Source organism: Octopus bimaculoides, chromosome 11, assembly GCF_046866305.1.
Source record: "Octopus bimaculoides isolate indiv1 chromosome 11, ASM4686630v1, whole genome shotgun sequence".
NCBI classification, from domain to species: domain Eukaryota; kingdom Metazoa; phylum Mollusca; class Cephalopoda; order Octopoda; family Octopodidae; genus Octopus; species Octopus bimaculoides.
In genome coordinates this window covers 48,965,964-48,984,553 of record NC_142938.1, presented here as the reverse complement: position 1 = coordinate 48,984,553, position 18,590 = coordinate 48,965,964, and the positions used below count along the sequence as shown (strand labels likewise).

Below are 18,590 nucleotides of genomic sequence, written 5' to 3'. Positions count from 1 at the left end.
GAACCATGTGGTTAGGAAGTAAACTTCTTACCACACAGCTGTCCTGCACCTATGTATGTATAAAATATAAATATGTACATACATACATATGTACACACACATACATTTACGTACATATGTATATACATACATACATACATATATTAGCAACAGAGGCAGTATTAGTACTCAGAAGTAATATTTATTCTCACATGGATGTTCTGTTAGAACAAACTTTTCTGTGGTGTTTACCATGAGAGAAACTCTCATATAGGCTTTTGGTGGAGAATGCACCCCCAGTGGGGAGATAACTCCACACCAACTCCAGTGCTGAGACCACCAGATCACATGATTTTGATTTTCTTTGATCTCATCGGCAATGAACACTCAACTGCTAAGGATAGCAGCAACTCATCTCTCTGCTAGTGATATATAGAAAATCAGTGCCAGTACAGGAACTGGAGTTGTGATTAGCTAGTTAGCTTGTTAAAAAATATATATTAGTGAAAGGCATCTAGCCATAAAAAATCTACTACAACAAATTCCATCTATATAGGAAGAATTAGAGCAATCTGTGATGACAAGGGTAAAACTATGGCTTGAGACTCTGATAAGCTCTGCCCTAGCACAAAGATCTCAATAAATTTTCGAAATATTGGTCTCTTTCACTGATATATATATCATCATTTAATGACCATCTTCTAAGCAGGTGTGGATGGGATGGTTCCCCAGAATCCAACAAGTCAGACAGCACTTGTCTCATCTGTTGTGGCATGATTTTTATGGCTGGATACCCTTCCAGCATCAACCTCTTTACAGAGTTTACGAGATTCTCCTCTTCATAGCACCAGCTTTAAGGCGGTCACCATATAACTCACAAGTCCAAAGAACTTCCTTAACTGAGTGAGAATATAGCAGAGGTGGGTTTGTACTAGGTGATGAGAAGTTAAGGTATGACAGAAGGGACAGGAACAGGTTTTTGTTGTAGTAGAGGAGATACATGACAACGTTGCATTATATAGGGGTGTTTGGGAATAATTATGGTGGAGCTGGAAAGAGAGATAAAGATGGCAGTGACAAGGTGTCAGAGTATATCCTGAAAGCACAGGAATGTAAAGAGAAGAGAGAGTAAGAACAGAAAATTGGGAAGGGTGCTTGAGTAGAGGTTGCAATAATGTGAGATGGTTAGAGGTGGGTTTGGGGTGAATATAGTAATGAGGGTAGAGAGGTAGTCGATGATAAACATGAGTTAGAGGGAGTGTGGAGGAGAGATGGTGACTAGTAGTACAGAATGGGTGTAGACCAGCAGAATAATAATAGCATAATTATAGAATAATGATAAGGCAGTGAGCTGGCAGAAACATTTGCATGCCGGGCGAAATGCTTAGCGGTATTTCGTCTGCCGTTACATTCTGAGTTCAAATTCCGCCGAGGTCGACTTTGCTTTCCATCCTTTTGGGGTCGATAAATTAAGTACCAGTTATGCACTGGGGTCGATGTAATCAACTTAATCCCATTGTCTGTCCTTGTTTGTCCCCTCTATGTTTAGCCCCTTGTAGGCAATAAAGAAATAAGAATAAGAATAGCACAGTAGATGAGAGAATGATTAGAGATAAGATGAAAGGTGAGTGGATAAAGGTTGCAAGTACGTGTGTGTGTGTGTGTGTGTGTGTGTGTGTGTGTATAAAACCCCCACAGATTAGGGCAGACCACATATCTACACCTGCAGATATATGATCCACTCTAGCTTGTAAAAAATTGTTGTCCAAAAGAAGGGCTGATGTCTTTTAGTCACCAGTTTTGGTACAGAAGTTACTGTCATGCTACAAAGTGCTTGCACAGATAGTGCAAGGCATCCTACCCCATGCTTTTAATGGTTCTCCCAATCCATCACCTTGTATTGGTGAACTTTTATCAATGCCAAAATCATGGAAGTCAAAGTTGACTTTGGAATTTGAACTCAGTGTGTAGGGAGTTGGAACAAATACCAACAAACACAGTAGACAATATAAATATCACACACACACAATACTTGTAATTTCATATAACACCTCCACAATATACACAACATCAGGTTTGGATTAAGACCCACAAAGGCCCTAAGCACTTGAAAGATTTTGCTGCCCCCATATATTTGTAATTCAAAATATTAACAATAATAAACCATAAAAATCAATTTTTATTTTTCAAAATGCAACAAAACAGCAAAATGTAAAATAATATGCATTTTTATATATTTTCACTTTATTTATATTTGGTGGCTGTGTGGTAAGTAGCTTGCTAACCAACCACATGGTTCCGGGTTCATTCCTACTGCATGGCACCTTGGGCAAGTGTCTTCTACTATAGTCTCGGGCCGACCAAAGCCTTGTGAGTGGATTTGGTAGACGGAAACTGAAAGAAGCATGTCATATATATGTATATATATATATGTGTGTATGGTTGTGTATATGTTTGTGTCTGTGTTTGTCCCCCCAACATCGCTTGACAACCGATGGTGGTGTGATTACGTCCCCTGTAACTTAGCGGTTTGGCAAAAGAGCCCAATAGAATAAGTACTAGGCATCCAAAGAATAAGTCCTTGCTCAACTAAAGGCTGTGCTCCAGCATGGCGACAGTCAAATGACTGAAACAAGTAAAAGAGTACAAGAGTAAAAGAGTACTTTTTTACTTGCAAAGTCTTTGATTAGATCCTCAAAATCAATCTTATGTAACACATCTGCTTCTATACTTAGTAGAGATAAGGCATCCCAAGTATTATTTTAAAGGGAAATCTTTTGTGTCATAAACCGTTTACTATTTCTGCGCTACACCACTTTCCTTGATGCCCTAAGCACATGATTATTTTGCTTTATGGTTAATCCAGTGCTGCACAGCATACACAGAAGACAGCAAAGAAAGCAGAACGATGCACAAACGTACTGATTTGTTGCTACACCACAATTACAACTATACTCAGCCTCTTTGTGCCTCTCTGTATTTATCTGTTTATTCACTAATCCATCCATTAACTTGTCTGTCCAGCTCGGAGTGTGTATGCTACACAGTGCAGTGACTTTACATATGTATGTTTGTTTTCATAGAGGGTATGTCAAGTTTAAGGAAGGGCGTAGCATAGGTTTTGACTCCGTAAGATGACCAAAACCCTCCCCATACCACTATCTCAAGTTCATTAGCAGAACAGGTGCTCCGATCTTATCTCTCTATTCCTTTTCCTCTCTTATTCCTCTTCATCTCCTTTTTTTGTCAACTTAATTTCTCTATACTTTTTTCTCAGCTTCCCCATCTCTCTCTCTCTCTCTCTCTCTCTCTCTCTCACACACACACACACACGGATACAATGTCGAACATACCGACATATATAACACATAGGCTTGGTGTTGTAAACAAGAAAATAGAACTCAAAAAACATGAGCAAATATGTTTCTTATTAATAATCGTTGAAGTTACAAAGTGAATAAAGGACCGAGTGTTTCGCGCGTGGGCGCAACTTCTACCGATTTAAAATAGAAAAAAAAAAGAAAGAAAAAAACGGGCACTGACACAGACAAGCATGCAACACACACCACAAATAAATTCAAATAATTGACCGAAGTCAACTTCGGACCAGCTGACAAAGTGCGCATGCGTTGTTACTGTGGACGCTTTTGCGGCAGTTGTTTTTGTTCATTCAAGTTTTGACAAGAATTCCGTTGTTTTTTTTTTGCCCCTTTTTGTTAATATTACCATTTAAAGTAGGATCGTTTTATTGATTTATATTATTTTATCTATTGTTTTTTCTTCACTCTATGCTTTTGTTTAGAAATGAAGGACACCAGCCAAGTGCAAGGTAATAATACTTAACACATTTATTGTATGCATCTGTTAGTTACTCGAATTTAAAATAATGCAAGGTGTATGTATGTCATTGTTCAGTTTTATTTCAAGGTTTCTTGCCAATAGAGTAAGAGCCGGTTTCTTGCAAACCTAGATTCATGGCTCCTTCATTGGAATTTCAACATCAACAACAGGGTTTTTTGTCTGTTTATTTGTTTGTATGTATGTATTCTCATGCATATAGTTGCATATCTGAACATGCTCATATATATTGTATGTATGTATGACCGATAGAATAAATACCAGGCTTTTAAAAAAGCTAAATATCGGGGTCGATTTCTTCGACTAAACCCTTCAAAACAGTGCCCCCAGAATGGGCACAGACCACTAAACTAAAACAAGTAAAATATATATGTATATATCGAAGACAACTAGGGTCGGGACGATCGCAGTACGAACTATTTAAAAAAAATGAAATTATGCTCGTATTTTGTATTGAATACTACATATGAAAATAATCGACCTCGATCGAACTAATTTCATCGAAGATATACATGTATGTATATTATCCTCGCTTATTTAGAATATTTACTTGTGTTTAAATATGCTATTTACTGCAGGTGGTAGGTTGTAACCCACTTTAATTACACGATATTGCTATCAGATAAACAACAATTATAATTTTAAATATCGTATTAAACGGTTATACTTGAAGTGTTGCATTATATGAATAAGACAACTCACCGTCTCTTAAAAGTTATTGCTGACTTAAAGAATATTTTGGCTGTTTCCATTTTGTGAATTGGTAGTAAATTGATTTGTTATTAAGTTATTTAATTGTTTTTTATTTATTTTCGAGCAGGAAGGTGAAGTTTATATACAAAAATTTAGGTGTTTAGTGATCTTTCGTTTTATCTCCATGGGATAACGGCCACTTAATATTTTTATGATAAACAGGTAACAAGTTATAATTGTGATGAATAGCCTAGTAATGTTGTTGTTGTTTAACCCTAAGTTAGCCCTGATTGAGTAAATCAACCTCGACGGCAGGGTGTGATTCAAGAGAGCTTTGACTGTTATTTTTAGCGACCATGTAGAAGTGTCCTCATTGAAGATAGTAATAACTTATCCTGCATTATACGCTTGCAGCAGACGTCTCGCCTTCTCTGTTCCTTGGAATCACCATCACATTCCCCTACTTAGTTACTTCGTTGTTAGTTTTGATGACCTTAGCAAATAAAGAAATTATCGCTGTGGTTGTTGTTTCGCCCCCAGATCAGCGTTGCGGCTAAACAACTACCATAACAACAATTGATCCGAGTTGACCTATGATCACAGTAATTCCAGACAGTTTATCAAGGACCATATTACTCAACAGGTCTTCCATTTTTTAAGAATGTAGTTCTATTTCTCACCTGCTTCTCTGTCTTCTGTAATCACAAGACGACGTATTTGCAGAACCAGTACAGCAACGGATAAAATGTATTGCAGTATTTCGTTCTGAGTTCAAATCCTGTCGGGGGTCGATAAAATAAGTACCAGTCAAGTTCTGGGACCAATATAATCGACAGTATCTATCTCTTAAATATACTTACGTTAGAAATAAATAAAATACGAGATCAATTGTGTCGGTGATATATATTTAACTGCACAAATATCCATTTACTGTCTAAACTTGTTGCTGTTCACATAGATCTGATGGAACAGACCTATATAATCAAGGGAATTCCAATTTGTATATTTATGGCTAAGACGTCCATTTCTTTTTAGAATTAATGGGTGTTATTTGAAACCCTTTAGAACTTTTCTTGTTTTATGTAGTCGCTCATTGATAGATAAAATAAAAAAGATATCTCAGCCAATAAGAGATCTATTTTTGTCTCCAGACTTGCTAGAAATAGCAGAAAAATTTTCCTCAAATCACACTTTACATATTGGATAGTGTGGTCTTAGGGTCCCAGTACATAGGAGAAACGGGACAGTTACGATTGGAATGTCCTTGATCATAGGTCTGCTTGGTCAGGGTTGTCCAGGAGTTAACAACAGCATAGACTGCCCATTTATGGGTCCCACTGCTAAATGAACTTCTTAAACCACTGTAATGGTTGAAGTTTGATTTGTAAACAATAATATGATATACGATAGTTGATACACAGTAAGATGGAATGTCGGCATCGTAATCAGTTTGTAAGGATTGGTTCTTCATGGATTGCCATTATGTAAAGATGAAAGAACAGTGATTGAAGTTGTGAAGAAAAATATCTATTTACCGTTACATCAAATATACCTTGCCTCGATGGGCAGGTGATAAAATCCTAGAGCGTGCAAAGTAAAAAAGTTAATTCCGGCCTGTGTGTTCTTATTGTAATAGTAAACCATAGAGAGAGATATGGTAATGTGCAGAGAAGACAAAGTGAGTTAGTGAAAGTGAGAGAGTATGGGAAAAGTCTCGTAGAGTTGCTAATTCTAAATTTCTTTTTCCCTCTGGCTGTTTGTCTACCTGCTTGTGGCCATGATTCTAGTGGTCGGTTCACTAACTGATGTTAGCTCTCTCTGTCAACTCACAAGTTGTCACCAACTGACTAACTGATTGAGTTGTCACCAAGTGACTAACTGATTTTTGCTTGGGGTTCTTGCTTTTATAACTATCCAGAAGGATAGACATATTGTTGAGAACAATGGATTTAGTTGGTGGTCTTGTTATCTTAATTCTAGCTTTTAGTGGTCTAGGAAAGGTTAGAAAGGTCAAGTGGTGAAGACATTATTTTGGCCTAGCTAAGGCAATCTGGCAAATATAAACTGCCACGGAAAAACTATTGTTCCACTGAGAAAAGTTCTGTTGAAGTGTTAATTTAAATTTGGCTATGGTGGATCAAATCCACTTCATGCCTGCAAGATCCACTACACCACACAGCCATTCCCACATCCATGTTACTTCGATAAAAACTAGTTATGAATTGAGGTCAGTACAGCTGTATCCCTTCCAGTGCGTAATTGGTACTTATTTAATTGACCTCGAAAGGATGAAAGGCAAAGTTGACCTTGGCGGAATTTGAAGTCAGAACATAACAGCAGACGAAATACTGCTAAGCATTTCGCCCGGCATGCCAACGATTCTGCCAGCTCGCCACCCTGGGCAGAAAAAATTCTTTTCTACTCTAGACACAAGGCCCAAAATTTTGGCAGGTGGGTGGGGCAGTCGATTAGATTGACCCCAGTATGCAACTGATACTTAATTTATCGACCCTGAAAGGATGAAAGGTAAAGTCGACCTCAGTGGAATTTGAACTCAGAATATAAAGACAGATGAAATACTGCTAAGCATTTCGCCCAGCGTGCTAACGATTCTGCCAGCTCGCCGCCCTGGGAGGAAAAAATATTAACATGTTATAGGTGCAGGTGTGGCGGTGTGGTAAGAAGTTTGCTTCCTAATCACATGGTTTCAGGTTCAGTCCTGTTGCATGGCACCTTGGACTAGTGTCTTCTACTATAGCCTCAGGCGAACCAAAGCCTTGTGGGTGGATTTGGTAGATGGAAACTGAGAGAAGCCTGTCATGTGTGTGTGTTTGTCCCCCACTACCATTTGACAATTGGTGTTTGTTTATGTCCCTGTAACTTAGCAGTTTGGCAAAAGAGACTGGTAGAATAAGTACCAAGTTTTAAAAAATAAATCCTGGGGTTGATTCATTTGACTAAAGATTCTTCAAGGTGGTGTCCCAGCATGGCCACAATCTAATGACTGAAGCAAGTAAGTTAAAAGATGCTATTTAATTAATGCTCACTCATCCCGACTTAATATAACAAAAAAAAAAGAAAAAAAAAGTAAAGAATTCCGCCTAGGGAGATCTAAATGAAAGCTGGAAGTATTGAGAAAAAAAAAATATTCAAAAGTATGTGATTGGAATTAATAAAAAATTCTGTTAGGATTGTAGCTCTATTGAGACCAAAAAACTTGTTTTCAGTAACACACTGGTGCTCATAAAGACTGATAAATATTAAAAATGCTGCAACAGGTTGTGACAGGATTACGCATGTAAAAACGTGTGTTTTCAACAATCTTCTCTGTCCTGTATTCTTAAAGTAATTTAGTGCATTTTGTTAGTTGGTAGAATGTTGATTAATATATTGCCACTTGCTTTTCAGGAAGGGATGGATTCAGTTGAATTAAAATCAGTATATAACTGGTACCTTATTTTTTCCTGTTGTTGTCGTTTTGTTTTTCAAACCTTAAATATCTTAAGGTATGTGACTTAGTGGTTAGAGTGTTGGTTTCCCAGTCATAAGGTTTTGGGCTTGATTCCTTGATCGGGCAGTGTGTTGTGCTCTTGAGCAAGCTACTTAATTTCACATTGCTCCAATCTGCTCAGTTGAAACTGAGTACTAACCAAGTATTATATAGCCCCACCCCACCACCACCACTCTCCCTCTCTTTGTATGGGAGAGCCAAAACGGTGTCTACGTCTTCTTGCAACTACACAGACATCTAAAACAATTAACAAAAGCATGAAACAAACTGCCAAGTCATCCTTGTGAAATAAAAAGTCTTTAGCCATATGGATATGTCTGTGTGTATGTGACAAAATATACAATAGATTAGGGGCTAAAATACTTGCATGGCAGTGGGCTTCTTCTCTGAAGACCCTCTCCTGTTCAGCTCTCCCTACAGTTTCTTGTTACTAAGATATACTGTAAACTTTTCAAAATTTCACAAGTCATGAAAATATTATGGTTCTGGGTTCAGTCCCACTGCGTAGCACCTTGGGCAAGTGTCTTCTACTATAGCCTCGGGCCGACCAAAGCCTTGTGAGTGGATTTGGTAGACGGAAACTGAAAGAAGCTCATCGTATATATGTATGTATATATGTGTTTGTGTGTCTGTGTTTGTCCCCCCAACATAGCTTGACAACCAATGCTGGTGTGTTTACGTCCCCGTAACTTAGCAGTTCGGCAAAAGAGACTGATATAATAAGAACTAGGCTTACAAAGAATAAGTCCTGGGGTCGATTTGCTCGACTAAAGGCGGTGCTCCAGCATGGCCACAGTCAAATGACTGAAACAAGTAAAAGAGTAAAGAGTTGGTTACTTCTCGTGTTGCATTTTGAGAAGATTTCTTTTACCAAAGCTTCAGGTCACAACTTGAGCCTTTCTGAGTGAAATCAAGGTGATGGAAACTCTATGACAGCTCATCAGATAGACTATCTATGTTTAAAACCTCCTGACTTGTCACATACTGTCTGTGACCTTTTACTTGTTTCAGTCATTGGACTGTGGACAAGCTGGTGGTATGGCCTTAAAGGGTTTAGTCAAACAATTCAGCCCCAGTACTTATACCAGAGGTTAAGGGCTAAAATACTTGCCTAAATGGTGATACTTATTCTGTCAGGTTTTTATTTTGCTGAATACTAAGTTAAAGAGACAACTGGTGTTGGTAAACAGACCAACACCAGTTGTCATGTGGTGGTGGAGTGCAAACACAAACACAAAAACACACACATACACATGGGATACACAACAGACACACACACACACATACATATACTATGGGCCTTTTTTCAGTTTCCATCTACCTAATTCACTTATGTGGTATAGGTCGGCCTGGGGCCACTTGCCTAATGTTCCACACAGTGGACCTGGGGACACTTGCCCAATGTTCCATGCAGTAGGACTGAACTCAGAATCATGTGGTTGGGAAGCAAACTTCTTACCACACAGCTTCATCTGTGCTGTGTCATGCTGATTCATTTTGATGATTACACTAAGGGATACATGCTTGTGGAATACTCAGCCACTTTCACATTAATTCAATAATTCAGTAAGCAGGTAGTTCAGTTGATCAAATAACTGAATGCTCATTGTTAACCCCAACAGAAATCATTTATTCTATTTCTTGCTGTTCATATATTTGAATGAAGGATTAAATTTGAACACTTAAATTTTTAGGTGTGTTGTTTGAACCATGTCTACAAAGAAAGAAGAGACGTGAAGGCCCTGTTACTTGTTTATCAAGTGACTTTTCAGTAAAAGAACATGACTTGAATGAGGATTATATGCTGCTGGGAAAAAACGAAAAGTTTGAAGGAAATATCTGTTACAAACCAAAAAGATATTTCAGTATAAAAAAGGTATTGCTTGTTTTAAAGTTTTTGTACATTTATTTATTCAATATTAATTAAAATATAAGTAAAACTATGTATTCTTCATTTGTTTTTGTGTCTGTTTTTCCATGCTTGCATGGATTAAACAAATATGTTGTTGAGACATTGTTTTACAGTCATGTTCTTTTACTGAAAATAGACCGATAGAATAAATACTAGGCATCCAAAGAATAAGTCCTGGGGTCGATTTACTCGACTAAAGGCGTTGCTCCAGTATAGCCACAGTCAAATGACTGAAACAAGTAAAAGAGTATCTATGTTGTTTTCATACCCTTGCTATAACTATTTCCAGAATTAATTAAATATTAACTATGCCTTTTTTTTTTGTAGGAAAAACTTTGTAATTATATATTTTAATGGTGACTTCTAAATGCTGCTTTTTTTGTTTTTGTTTTTATCTTAATTAGAAAGAAAATGATGATAACCAGATTCATTCAGAAGACTCCTGTGATCCACATGTAAGTGACGAGTACATACTTCTTGGAAGCAATATCAGGTTCTCAGTTAATACCATTTACCACCCAAGGGTGTGTTGGCATTATTATCTAAACTCTGATAATGTCAAATATTTGGTAAGCCTTTCTAGTTTTTATTTCCTACCTGTGCATGTCATCTAAAAAGGAAAATAAATGAGTTTATTTTCTCTTGTGCATGCCATATGAAGGACAAAGACTGCATCAACATCAAGACAGAAATATATAGATAACCAACTGTTGCGGTAGTAGAAACTGAATGACCAAATGAATGCAGTATTTCAATAACAAGTGTTCTTGGATTCTGTCTTTTCCCCCTTGACCTAGAAAATTATGACATCACCAGGTCAGAGAGTCTACCTGAAGATGTTTTAATGTGGAAATGTCATTTCTATGTATTGATGATGTAACTATTTGCTGCATAATACTGATGTCTGTGTGTTTAAGAATTGTGCTTCTCAACCACGTAGTTTATGGTTCACTTCCACTGTGTACAATCTTGAGCAAACGTCTTCTACTTTAACCCCAGGACAGCTGAAACCATATGAGCAAATTTGGTAAATGGAAACTAAAAGAAGCCTGCTTTACACACACACACACAGACGCACTCTGCAAAAGTTGCTCACTCCAAACAGTATTATTGTCAGCTGATCATCTCACACCTTGGAAGTCATGTAAAGTAAAAGATTCCTTATTTGAAAAACAGACAAGTTTTAGTGATAAGAATGGCAACTGTTTTTAGGTATAACTGTATATAAAAACAAACGTGTGTGTATGTGTGTATTCTCTCTTAGAATTGAAGCAGTGTTCTCTTCACCTTGGGACGCGTAATGCTTGTTTCTTATATCATAACAGAATCATAATATGGAAATAAAGAGCCGAGCTAATCTCGTTAACTGATTAACCGTGATTGGTTAATGTCTCTGATTTATAGTGAATGATTTTAATATCTGAACTATTTTGGTTTTAATTTTTTTTACTCAGATTGAAAGAGATCATACAAATGGAACTGTTCCTGCTGATTCCTGTGGAGGTGTACCACCTGATGAGGAAGAATATGTACTTCTTGGAAATCATGCAAAGTTTTCTGATAATGTTATCTACAAACAAAAGAAAAGAATGAACAATATACTGAGCAAAAGTGCTGAAACTGAACATGATTTAGTAAGTGTTGAAAGAAACAAGAACTGTTTAGGAAACTGCTGGGTTCCTTTAAGTAATATGTTCACCTTATTGGTTGGTCATAATCTTTCCATGTCATGAGTTCTCGGTTTAGTCACTGAGCAATATTTAATTCAGTATATCCTTAGAATTGTTGGCACTCCGTCGCTTACGACGTCGAGGGTTCCAGTTGATCCGATCAACTGAACAGCCTGCTCGTGAAATTAACGTGCAAGTGGCTGAGCACTCCACAGACACGTGTACCCTTAACCTAGTTCTTGGGGATATTCAGTTTGACACAGTGTGACAAGGCTGACCCTTTGAAATACAGGAAGTAAGAGTGAGAAAAAGCTGTGGTGAAAGAGTACAGCAGGGTTCGCCACCATCCCCTGCCGGAGCCTCATTGAGCTTTAGGTGTTTTTGCTCAATAAACACTCACAACGCCCGGTCTGGGAATCGAAACCGTGATCCTATGACTGTGAGTCCGCTGCCCTAACCACTGGGCCATTGCGCCTCCACTCTTAGAATTAGACTCTCCATAAAAGACATAACTGGGAGGTTGACACTGATGTATCTGGAAGTAATATAGATTATTTGAAAAATCAACAATTCTTGCTCTGTCTTGGTCTTAAGTTATTCTATAATTTTAGATTAGACATTAGTATCTTTTACATGAACAACAGGCATGAAGATCTCTTGAGGTCACTCATTGCTAAGTTTCACCCTCACTGAGTATCTTGTGGCAAACACATATCCTCAAGATGGAAAAAAATTCATGAGAAAGACTGGCCTTCCTCTACTTGAACAAAAAAACTAGAAATCCTTTATAAAGCTCAGGTAAGACCCACAATGGAGTATGACTCCTACATCTAGGATGGTGTTGCTGATACATGTACAAACATTCTTGACCGCACCCCAAATCTGCCACCTAGTTGATTAACATAAAGTCACTTATCATCACCTTTCATCTTCTGACCAAAAAACATACTGTCTCCACTCTAACTTTTCTAATACCACTACAGTAACAGCTGCTCTTCAGAGCTGACTAGCTTTGTACTTTCTTCATTTAGACAGTCCTGACTGAAATATCACCTTCTCTCCTTTGGCTAGGAAGTGACAGTTGAATCAAGAATGCCTCTTCCAAGCCTCATACTGTGGAATAAATGATAATCTGATGGGGCAATGTCTGGCGAATATGGTGGGTGGGGCATTGTTTCCCATTCAAGCTGCTCCAGCCTTTAGAATGTCATCCTCACTGTATGTGGTTGAGCATTATCCTGATGGAATAACACCTTTCGTCTTGAAACCAAAGATGGTCGTCTTTCTTCTAGTGCTGACTTAAGCTGCTCGCAGTAGATCTCCTTTGTTATCATTTGGTTTGAGCTTAAAAGTTCAAAGTGGACTAAATCTTTCATATCCTACCAAACAGATAACAACACTTTACGCAGGTGAAGACCTTTAGCCTGGAGTGCTGGTGTTTTTCCTTTCCCTACCCACTGTCTTCAGCATTTGACATTTTTATAGAGAACCCATTTCTCATCACCAGTCACTATTCATTCCAAAAAAGGTTCATTCATGAGATGTGACAGCAAAGAGGAGCACACATTTACTCTCTGCACATGATTAGACTCGGAAAGTTTGTGAGGAACCCAATGGCACGCAGGTGTCAATGAATGGTTGAATGACCAAATCCAAGTTTTTCTGCTAGTTCCTCAACAGTTACAATAGGATCTGTTCCACCAGGGTTTGCAGGACATCCTCGCCAAGCTCTACAGATCTTCCAGGACAAGGCTTGTCTTCTAGGCTGTAGTTTCCGGCTCAGAATTTCTGGAACCATCATTAACACTGGCTTAAACTTATTGTCTGATTTCCATATACTTCATTAATATTCCTCGCACTTTCCATTGCGTTGTTGCCTTTATTGAACTCATAAAGCAAAATATGCCGAATATGCTCCTTTGTCACTTCCATTATAGCTTTGAGAAAATAACTGTTAAAATCGAACTGCACTCTTTAAAACTTGCACTAAGAATAAGTACAAGGTAAAATTACTACCTGCTTTTATAGCAAGTTGATGCAAGTAGTTTATCCCGCCCCCCCCCCTCCAGCTTTTAGTTCATGCAATTTAAAATATCGCATCATTTATGGGATGACCCAATATAATTGTTTTCGTTCTCTTACTTAAACGACTCTCTGTCTAAGTTGTTTGTGTCAGCATGATTATGTATTTATGTATACTGAGTAGGAATGCTAAATGTTAGATTTATTTTGAAATTAGAATGAAATTGGTGAAATCAAGAAACATACAGAGGAAGATTCCTGTGATCCACATGTAAGTGATCAATACATACTTCTTGGAAGCAATACATCAGGTTTTTGGTTAATACAATTCACCACCTAAAAATGTAGTGTTATTATTTATATTTTAATTATAATGAAGAAGGCAACAATTAATATATATATATATATATATATATATATATATATATATATATATGTATTTTATATATATATATATATTTTATTATTATTTATATTTTAATTATGATGAAGAAGGCAGCAATTGATATATATATATGTATTTTATATATATATATATATATATGTGTGTGTGTGTGTGTGTATTTTATATATATATTTTATTTATATTTTTATTATGATGAAGAAGACAGCAATTGACATATATATATATATATGTATTTTATATATATATATATATTTTATTTATATTTTAATTATGATGAAGAAGGCAGCAATTGATATATATATATATATATATATATATATATATATATATATATATATATATATATATATAAACAGTGGTGTCCCAGCAGCTTTGGAGCTGAAACAATTTAAAGATTTAAAGATACATATCCACATACAGGCCTACTTAATTTTAAGTTCACCCACACATATATTTATACACGCTTGCCCCCATCCACACATACACACTCACACACCCTTTCCACATACACATATGTGCTTGCACACCCGAGTTTGGCCAAGTCACTGTTACTATCTCCCTTTCACTCAGCCTCTTTCTTCCAGCTATTTCATCATGTTGAACCTTTGATTCCTACACATTTTTTTCTTTCTCTGTTGTTTTGTGTTTTCTCTCCTTTTTTTTGCTCTCAATTCTTTCTGTTGAAGAGCATAGGCTTGAAACATCAAAGACTTTTCTATTCTTCCTGAGCATCAAACTAATACACCTGCTTGTTCCTTCATCTGTCTTTGTCTTTTGTTTTCTGTAAATTTGAACTATATATATATATTTATATAACCTTTTTGTTCAGTTTGAAATGATTTGTACAATCTTAATTCTAGTCTGGATATATTTTCATAATATAATATTTATGATTTGTTTTGAAAGTTTCAACATGACTATTATCCCTTTTCAGTTAAATCAAGCAATGATTGTTATTCACTGTGATGTCTACATCTTTAACTCTATTCACTTCTTTTTTCACTTCCTGATTTTACAAAACACTCACACAAAACTACATGTTTGTGTTGTTGAATTCTTTTTCTGTTTTGTGTTATTACTTCCGTTCATGTTAGTGTTGTTTAATACAGGAGTGTGTGATTGTATCAGACCATCTAAGACATTTTTGTTGTTTGAAAGAATAGGATATAATTATAAGGAGATTTGTTTGCAATTTCTAACATAACAAGGGACCATATCAAAGCTCTATCATGAAGTGAAATAATTCAACTAATTCAATTAATGAATAACATCAGTATTCATGGTTTCTAACTTAGGCAGATGGAGAAAAGAGGATTAATTGATACCATCAGCCCCAGTACTTCACTGGTACTTTATTTTATCAACCCTGAAAATATGAAAGACAAGTTGACCTTGGTGGGATTTGAACCAGGGACATAAAGTGTCAGAAGAAAAACCACAAAGCATTCTTATCAATAATCTAATGATTCTGACAATCCACTGCCCTCAGTACATCATTAATAATGCTATTTTAACAATAATGATTTTAACAACAGTCCTGTGACCAGATTTGTTCGATGGAAACTGAAAGAAGCTCATCATACACACACACACACACACATTTGTAATGTATGTGTCTAATTAAACCTTGTTAGCCCTTTGACCCTCTACCTATCACATCTGCTGTAAGTAACTCATATCCACTCTCTGTACAAACAATTGTAATTCAATCTATTACAAACAGCAGCTAATTTTCCCTTATATTTCACCCAAGTGTCTTACATTAGGAAAGAACATACTGGCAGTGTATTTCTCACTCATTGATTGATAGTCTATGATTGATTAATGTCTCTGATTTAGAGTGAGTGATTTATTAACAATAGTTTATGTCTATTCTTCTGGTTTTATAATTTTTTTCTCAGATGCAAATGGAAAACATTGAAAAAAATCATACAAATAGAACAGTTCCTGTACATTCCTATGGAGGGGCACTACCTGATGAGGAAGAATATATACTTCTTGGAAATCAAGCAAAGTTTTCTGAAAATGTTGTCTACAAACAAAAGAAAAGAATAAACAATATGCTGAGCAAAAGTGCTGAAACTGAACATGATTTTGTAAGTGTTGAAAGAAGCAAGAACTGGGTTCTTTTAGCTTTTACTTGTTTCAGTCATTTGACTGTAGCCATGCTGGGGCACCACCTTGAAGGGTTTTAGTCAAACAAATTGACCCAAGGAATTTTCTTTTAAAGCCTGGTACTTATTCTATCAGTCTCTTTTGCTGAACTGCTATATTACAGGGACATAAACACACCCAACACCAGTTGTCAAGTGGTGGTGGAGAACAAACATAGATACGCACACACACACACACATACACAACAGGCTTCTTTCAGTTTCCATCTACCAAAGCCACTCACAAGGCTTTGGGTTTTGGTTGGCCTGAGGTTATAGTAGAAGACACTTGCCCAGGGTGCCACACAGTGGAACTGAACCTGGAACCATGTGGTAGGGAATCAAGCTTCTTACTACATAGCCACACCTGTGCCTATGCAAGTAATAATATTTTCATCTCACAGGTTGGTTATAATCTCTCTCTCCAAATCAGATTGAAAATGAAGGCTACCAATTGTATGATGGTGACAATCATTTACAACAGTCACACCATGTCAAGACAGAAACATAGACACACATATACATGCATACACTCACATGCACACATTATATACACAATGGGTTTCTTTTAGTTTCCATCTACAAAATCCACTCACAATGCTTTGGTTGGTCTGGTGCTATAGTAGAAAACTGTAGCCCAAAGTCCCATGCAGTAAAACTGAACCTGAAACCATGTGGTTGGGAAGTAAACTTCTTAACCACTCACTAATGCCTGCACATACACAGTCACTCTTTCTGTTGCTTGTTTTCTGCCATTGTCATAACTCTATTTACACGTTACAGTTGTTATATTTCAGAAAATGTGTTTATAAATATTCAAAATTATTTGCATTTTTTTAGGACAAAAATGAAGACCAATATCCTGCTACAAAGGATCTAAAACCAGCCCCTGTTGTTGATACAAGCAAATTTACAAAATCGTCTAAGGCTATAATGTTGGACAATTTGAAATCAAATGAAAAGGTATTATTTATATAGTATTTTTCTATTAAAATCATTTGGTGTCTGTCTCTACTTCCTTCCATTTGTACAATACAGGTGCAGAAACGAACTAGCTGAAATAGCAAACTTACACATAATACATACTGAAACAGTGAGATAAATTGTATAATATATACTGAAAACTGATAGTACATCTACATTCCATTGTGTGTGTGTAGATTATAATTATTGTCTCCTCGCCATAACATTGCTTGATAATTGTAAACAAATGCTATCATCATACAAGTAGTGCCTTTTGGCCCGAGTCTTCTGCCTGGTTATGGGAAAATATTTCCTTACTTGAAAATAGGTGAAGGTCGCTGAAAGAAAGGGCATATGGCCATAGAAAATCCTGCCTCAACAAAATTCTGTATAACGCATGAAAGCATGGAAAAGTGGATGTAAAAATGATGGTGATGATATGTGTGCGTGTGTAGGTAATAATGAGTGGGTGCTGCAAAGTTCCTGGCTTTAAGGATATTGCAAAAGGCCTTGTTGGAGGTCCAACCTTCCAAGGTTTCTTTTCAGTGTTTAGAAAAGCTGAAGGAACGCTGCAATAAGTGTGTGGATCAAAAAGGGGAATACGTTGAATAAAATCATAATTAACTGATTCTCCTGTATTTTCTTTTACCCAAAGCCAGGAACTTTTCAGCACCCCTTGTATGTGTGTGTGTGTGTATACAAACACATATATATATGTATGTAGCTATGTATATATGTTACCTGTTTTGTTCAGTTTCTTTCTCTCAAATCACTCACAAGGTATTGATCAGCTTGAGGCTACAGTAGAAGACATCTAAGGTACTGTGCAGTTGGTTCTAACCTGAAACTGCACGCTTGCAAACTTCTTGGCCACACAGTCATACCTGCATCTTTCTTTAACATTTGTTATGCTTTCTTTAAGAAGAACTGAGAGCAGACACCTTGCATTCCATTTCATCATTAGCATTACTGTTTAATGTCTATCTTCCATGCTTTACATGGTTAAGACAGTTTGATGGGTCCAAGAACTACATTGTGTTCTAGTGCCTGCTTTGGCACTGTTTGTATAGCTGACTTCCCTTCCTAATGTGAACAATTTTACAACATGTATTGGATGTATTTTTCATGCCACCAGCACCTTTACACTTCCATTTTATTCATAGCAGTATGTCCGTACATCTTTGTAATTAAATTTACATCATTATTAATCCTTTAGTATTCAAACCAGCCATATCTGGCCTGAATATCCCACCTGTTTTATGTTCAAACTGACCAGATTGGACCTCTTACACCATCTCTACAATATTATTCTAAAAATAAACAATCACATCGTTGAAATCTTGAAGTTATGAGATAATGCTTGATTGATTCAAAACAATATGAATAAATAAGTATTATGTTTGACAAAATAATCTGAATGCTA

General features: G+C 36.6%; 1 protein-coding gene across 7 annotated transcripts in view; it reads left to right on the top strand.

The window, feature by feature from the left end:
• Nucleotides 1-3,576: 3,576 nt before the first annotated feature.
• LOC106870839 (uncharacterized) overlaps nucleotides 3,577-18,590 on the top strand; it is a 39,721-nt gene continuing 24,707 nt past the window's right edge. For 2 of the 7 annotated variants that reach the window (XM_089359951.1, XM_089359950.1), the window contains exons 1-7: nucleotides 3,577-3,808; nucleotides 9,736-9,917; nucleotides 10,358-10,408; nucleotides 11,408-11,587; nucleotides 13,863-13,916; nucleotides 15,953-16,147; nucleotides 17,045-17,167. In XM_089359951.1, coding sequence (XP_089216077.1) covers nucleotides 3,784-3,808; nucleotides 9,736-9,917; nucleotides 10,358-10,408; nucleotides 11,408-11,587; nucleotides 13,863-13,916; nucleotides 15,953-16,147; nucleotides 17,045-17,167 — 810 coding nt within the window. In that variant the 5' untranslated portion in view covers nucleotides 3,577-3,783. Of the gene's footprint in view, nucleotides 3,809-9,735; nucleotides 9,918-10,357; nucleotides 10,523-11,407; nucleotides 11,588-13,862; nucleotides 13,917-15,952; nucleotides 16,148-17,044; nucleotides 17,168-18,590 lie in introns of all 7 variants that reach the window. The other 5 variants (XM_089359949.1, XM_089359947.1, XM_052971781.2 and 2 more) reach the window with 3 other exon arrangements.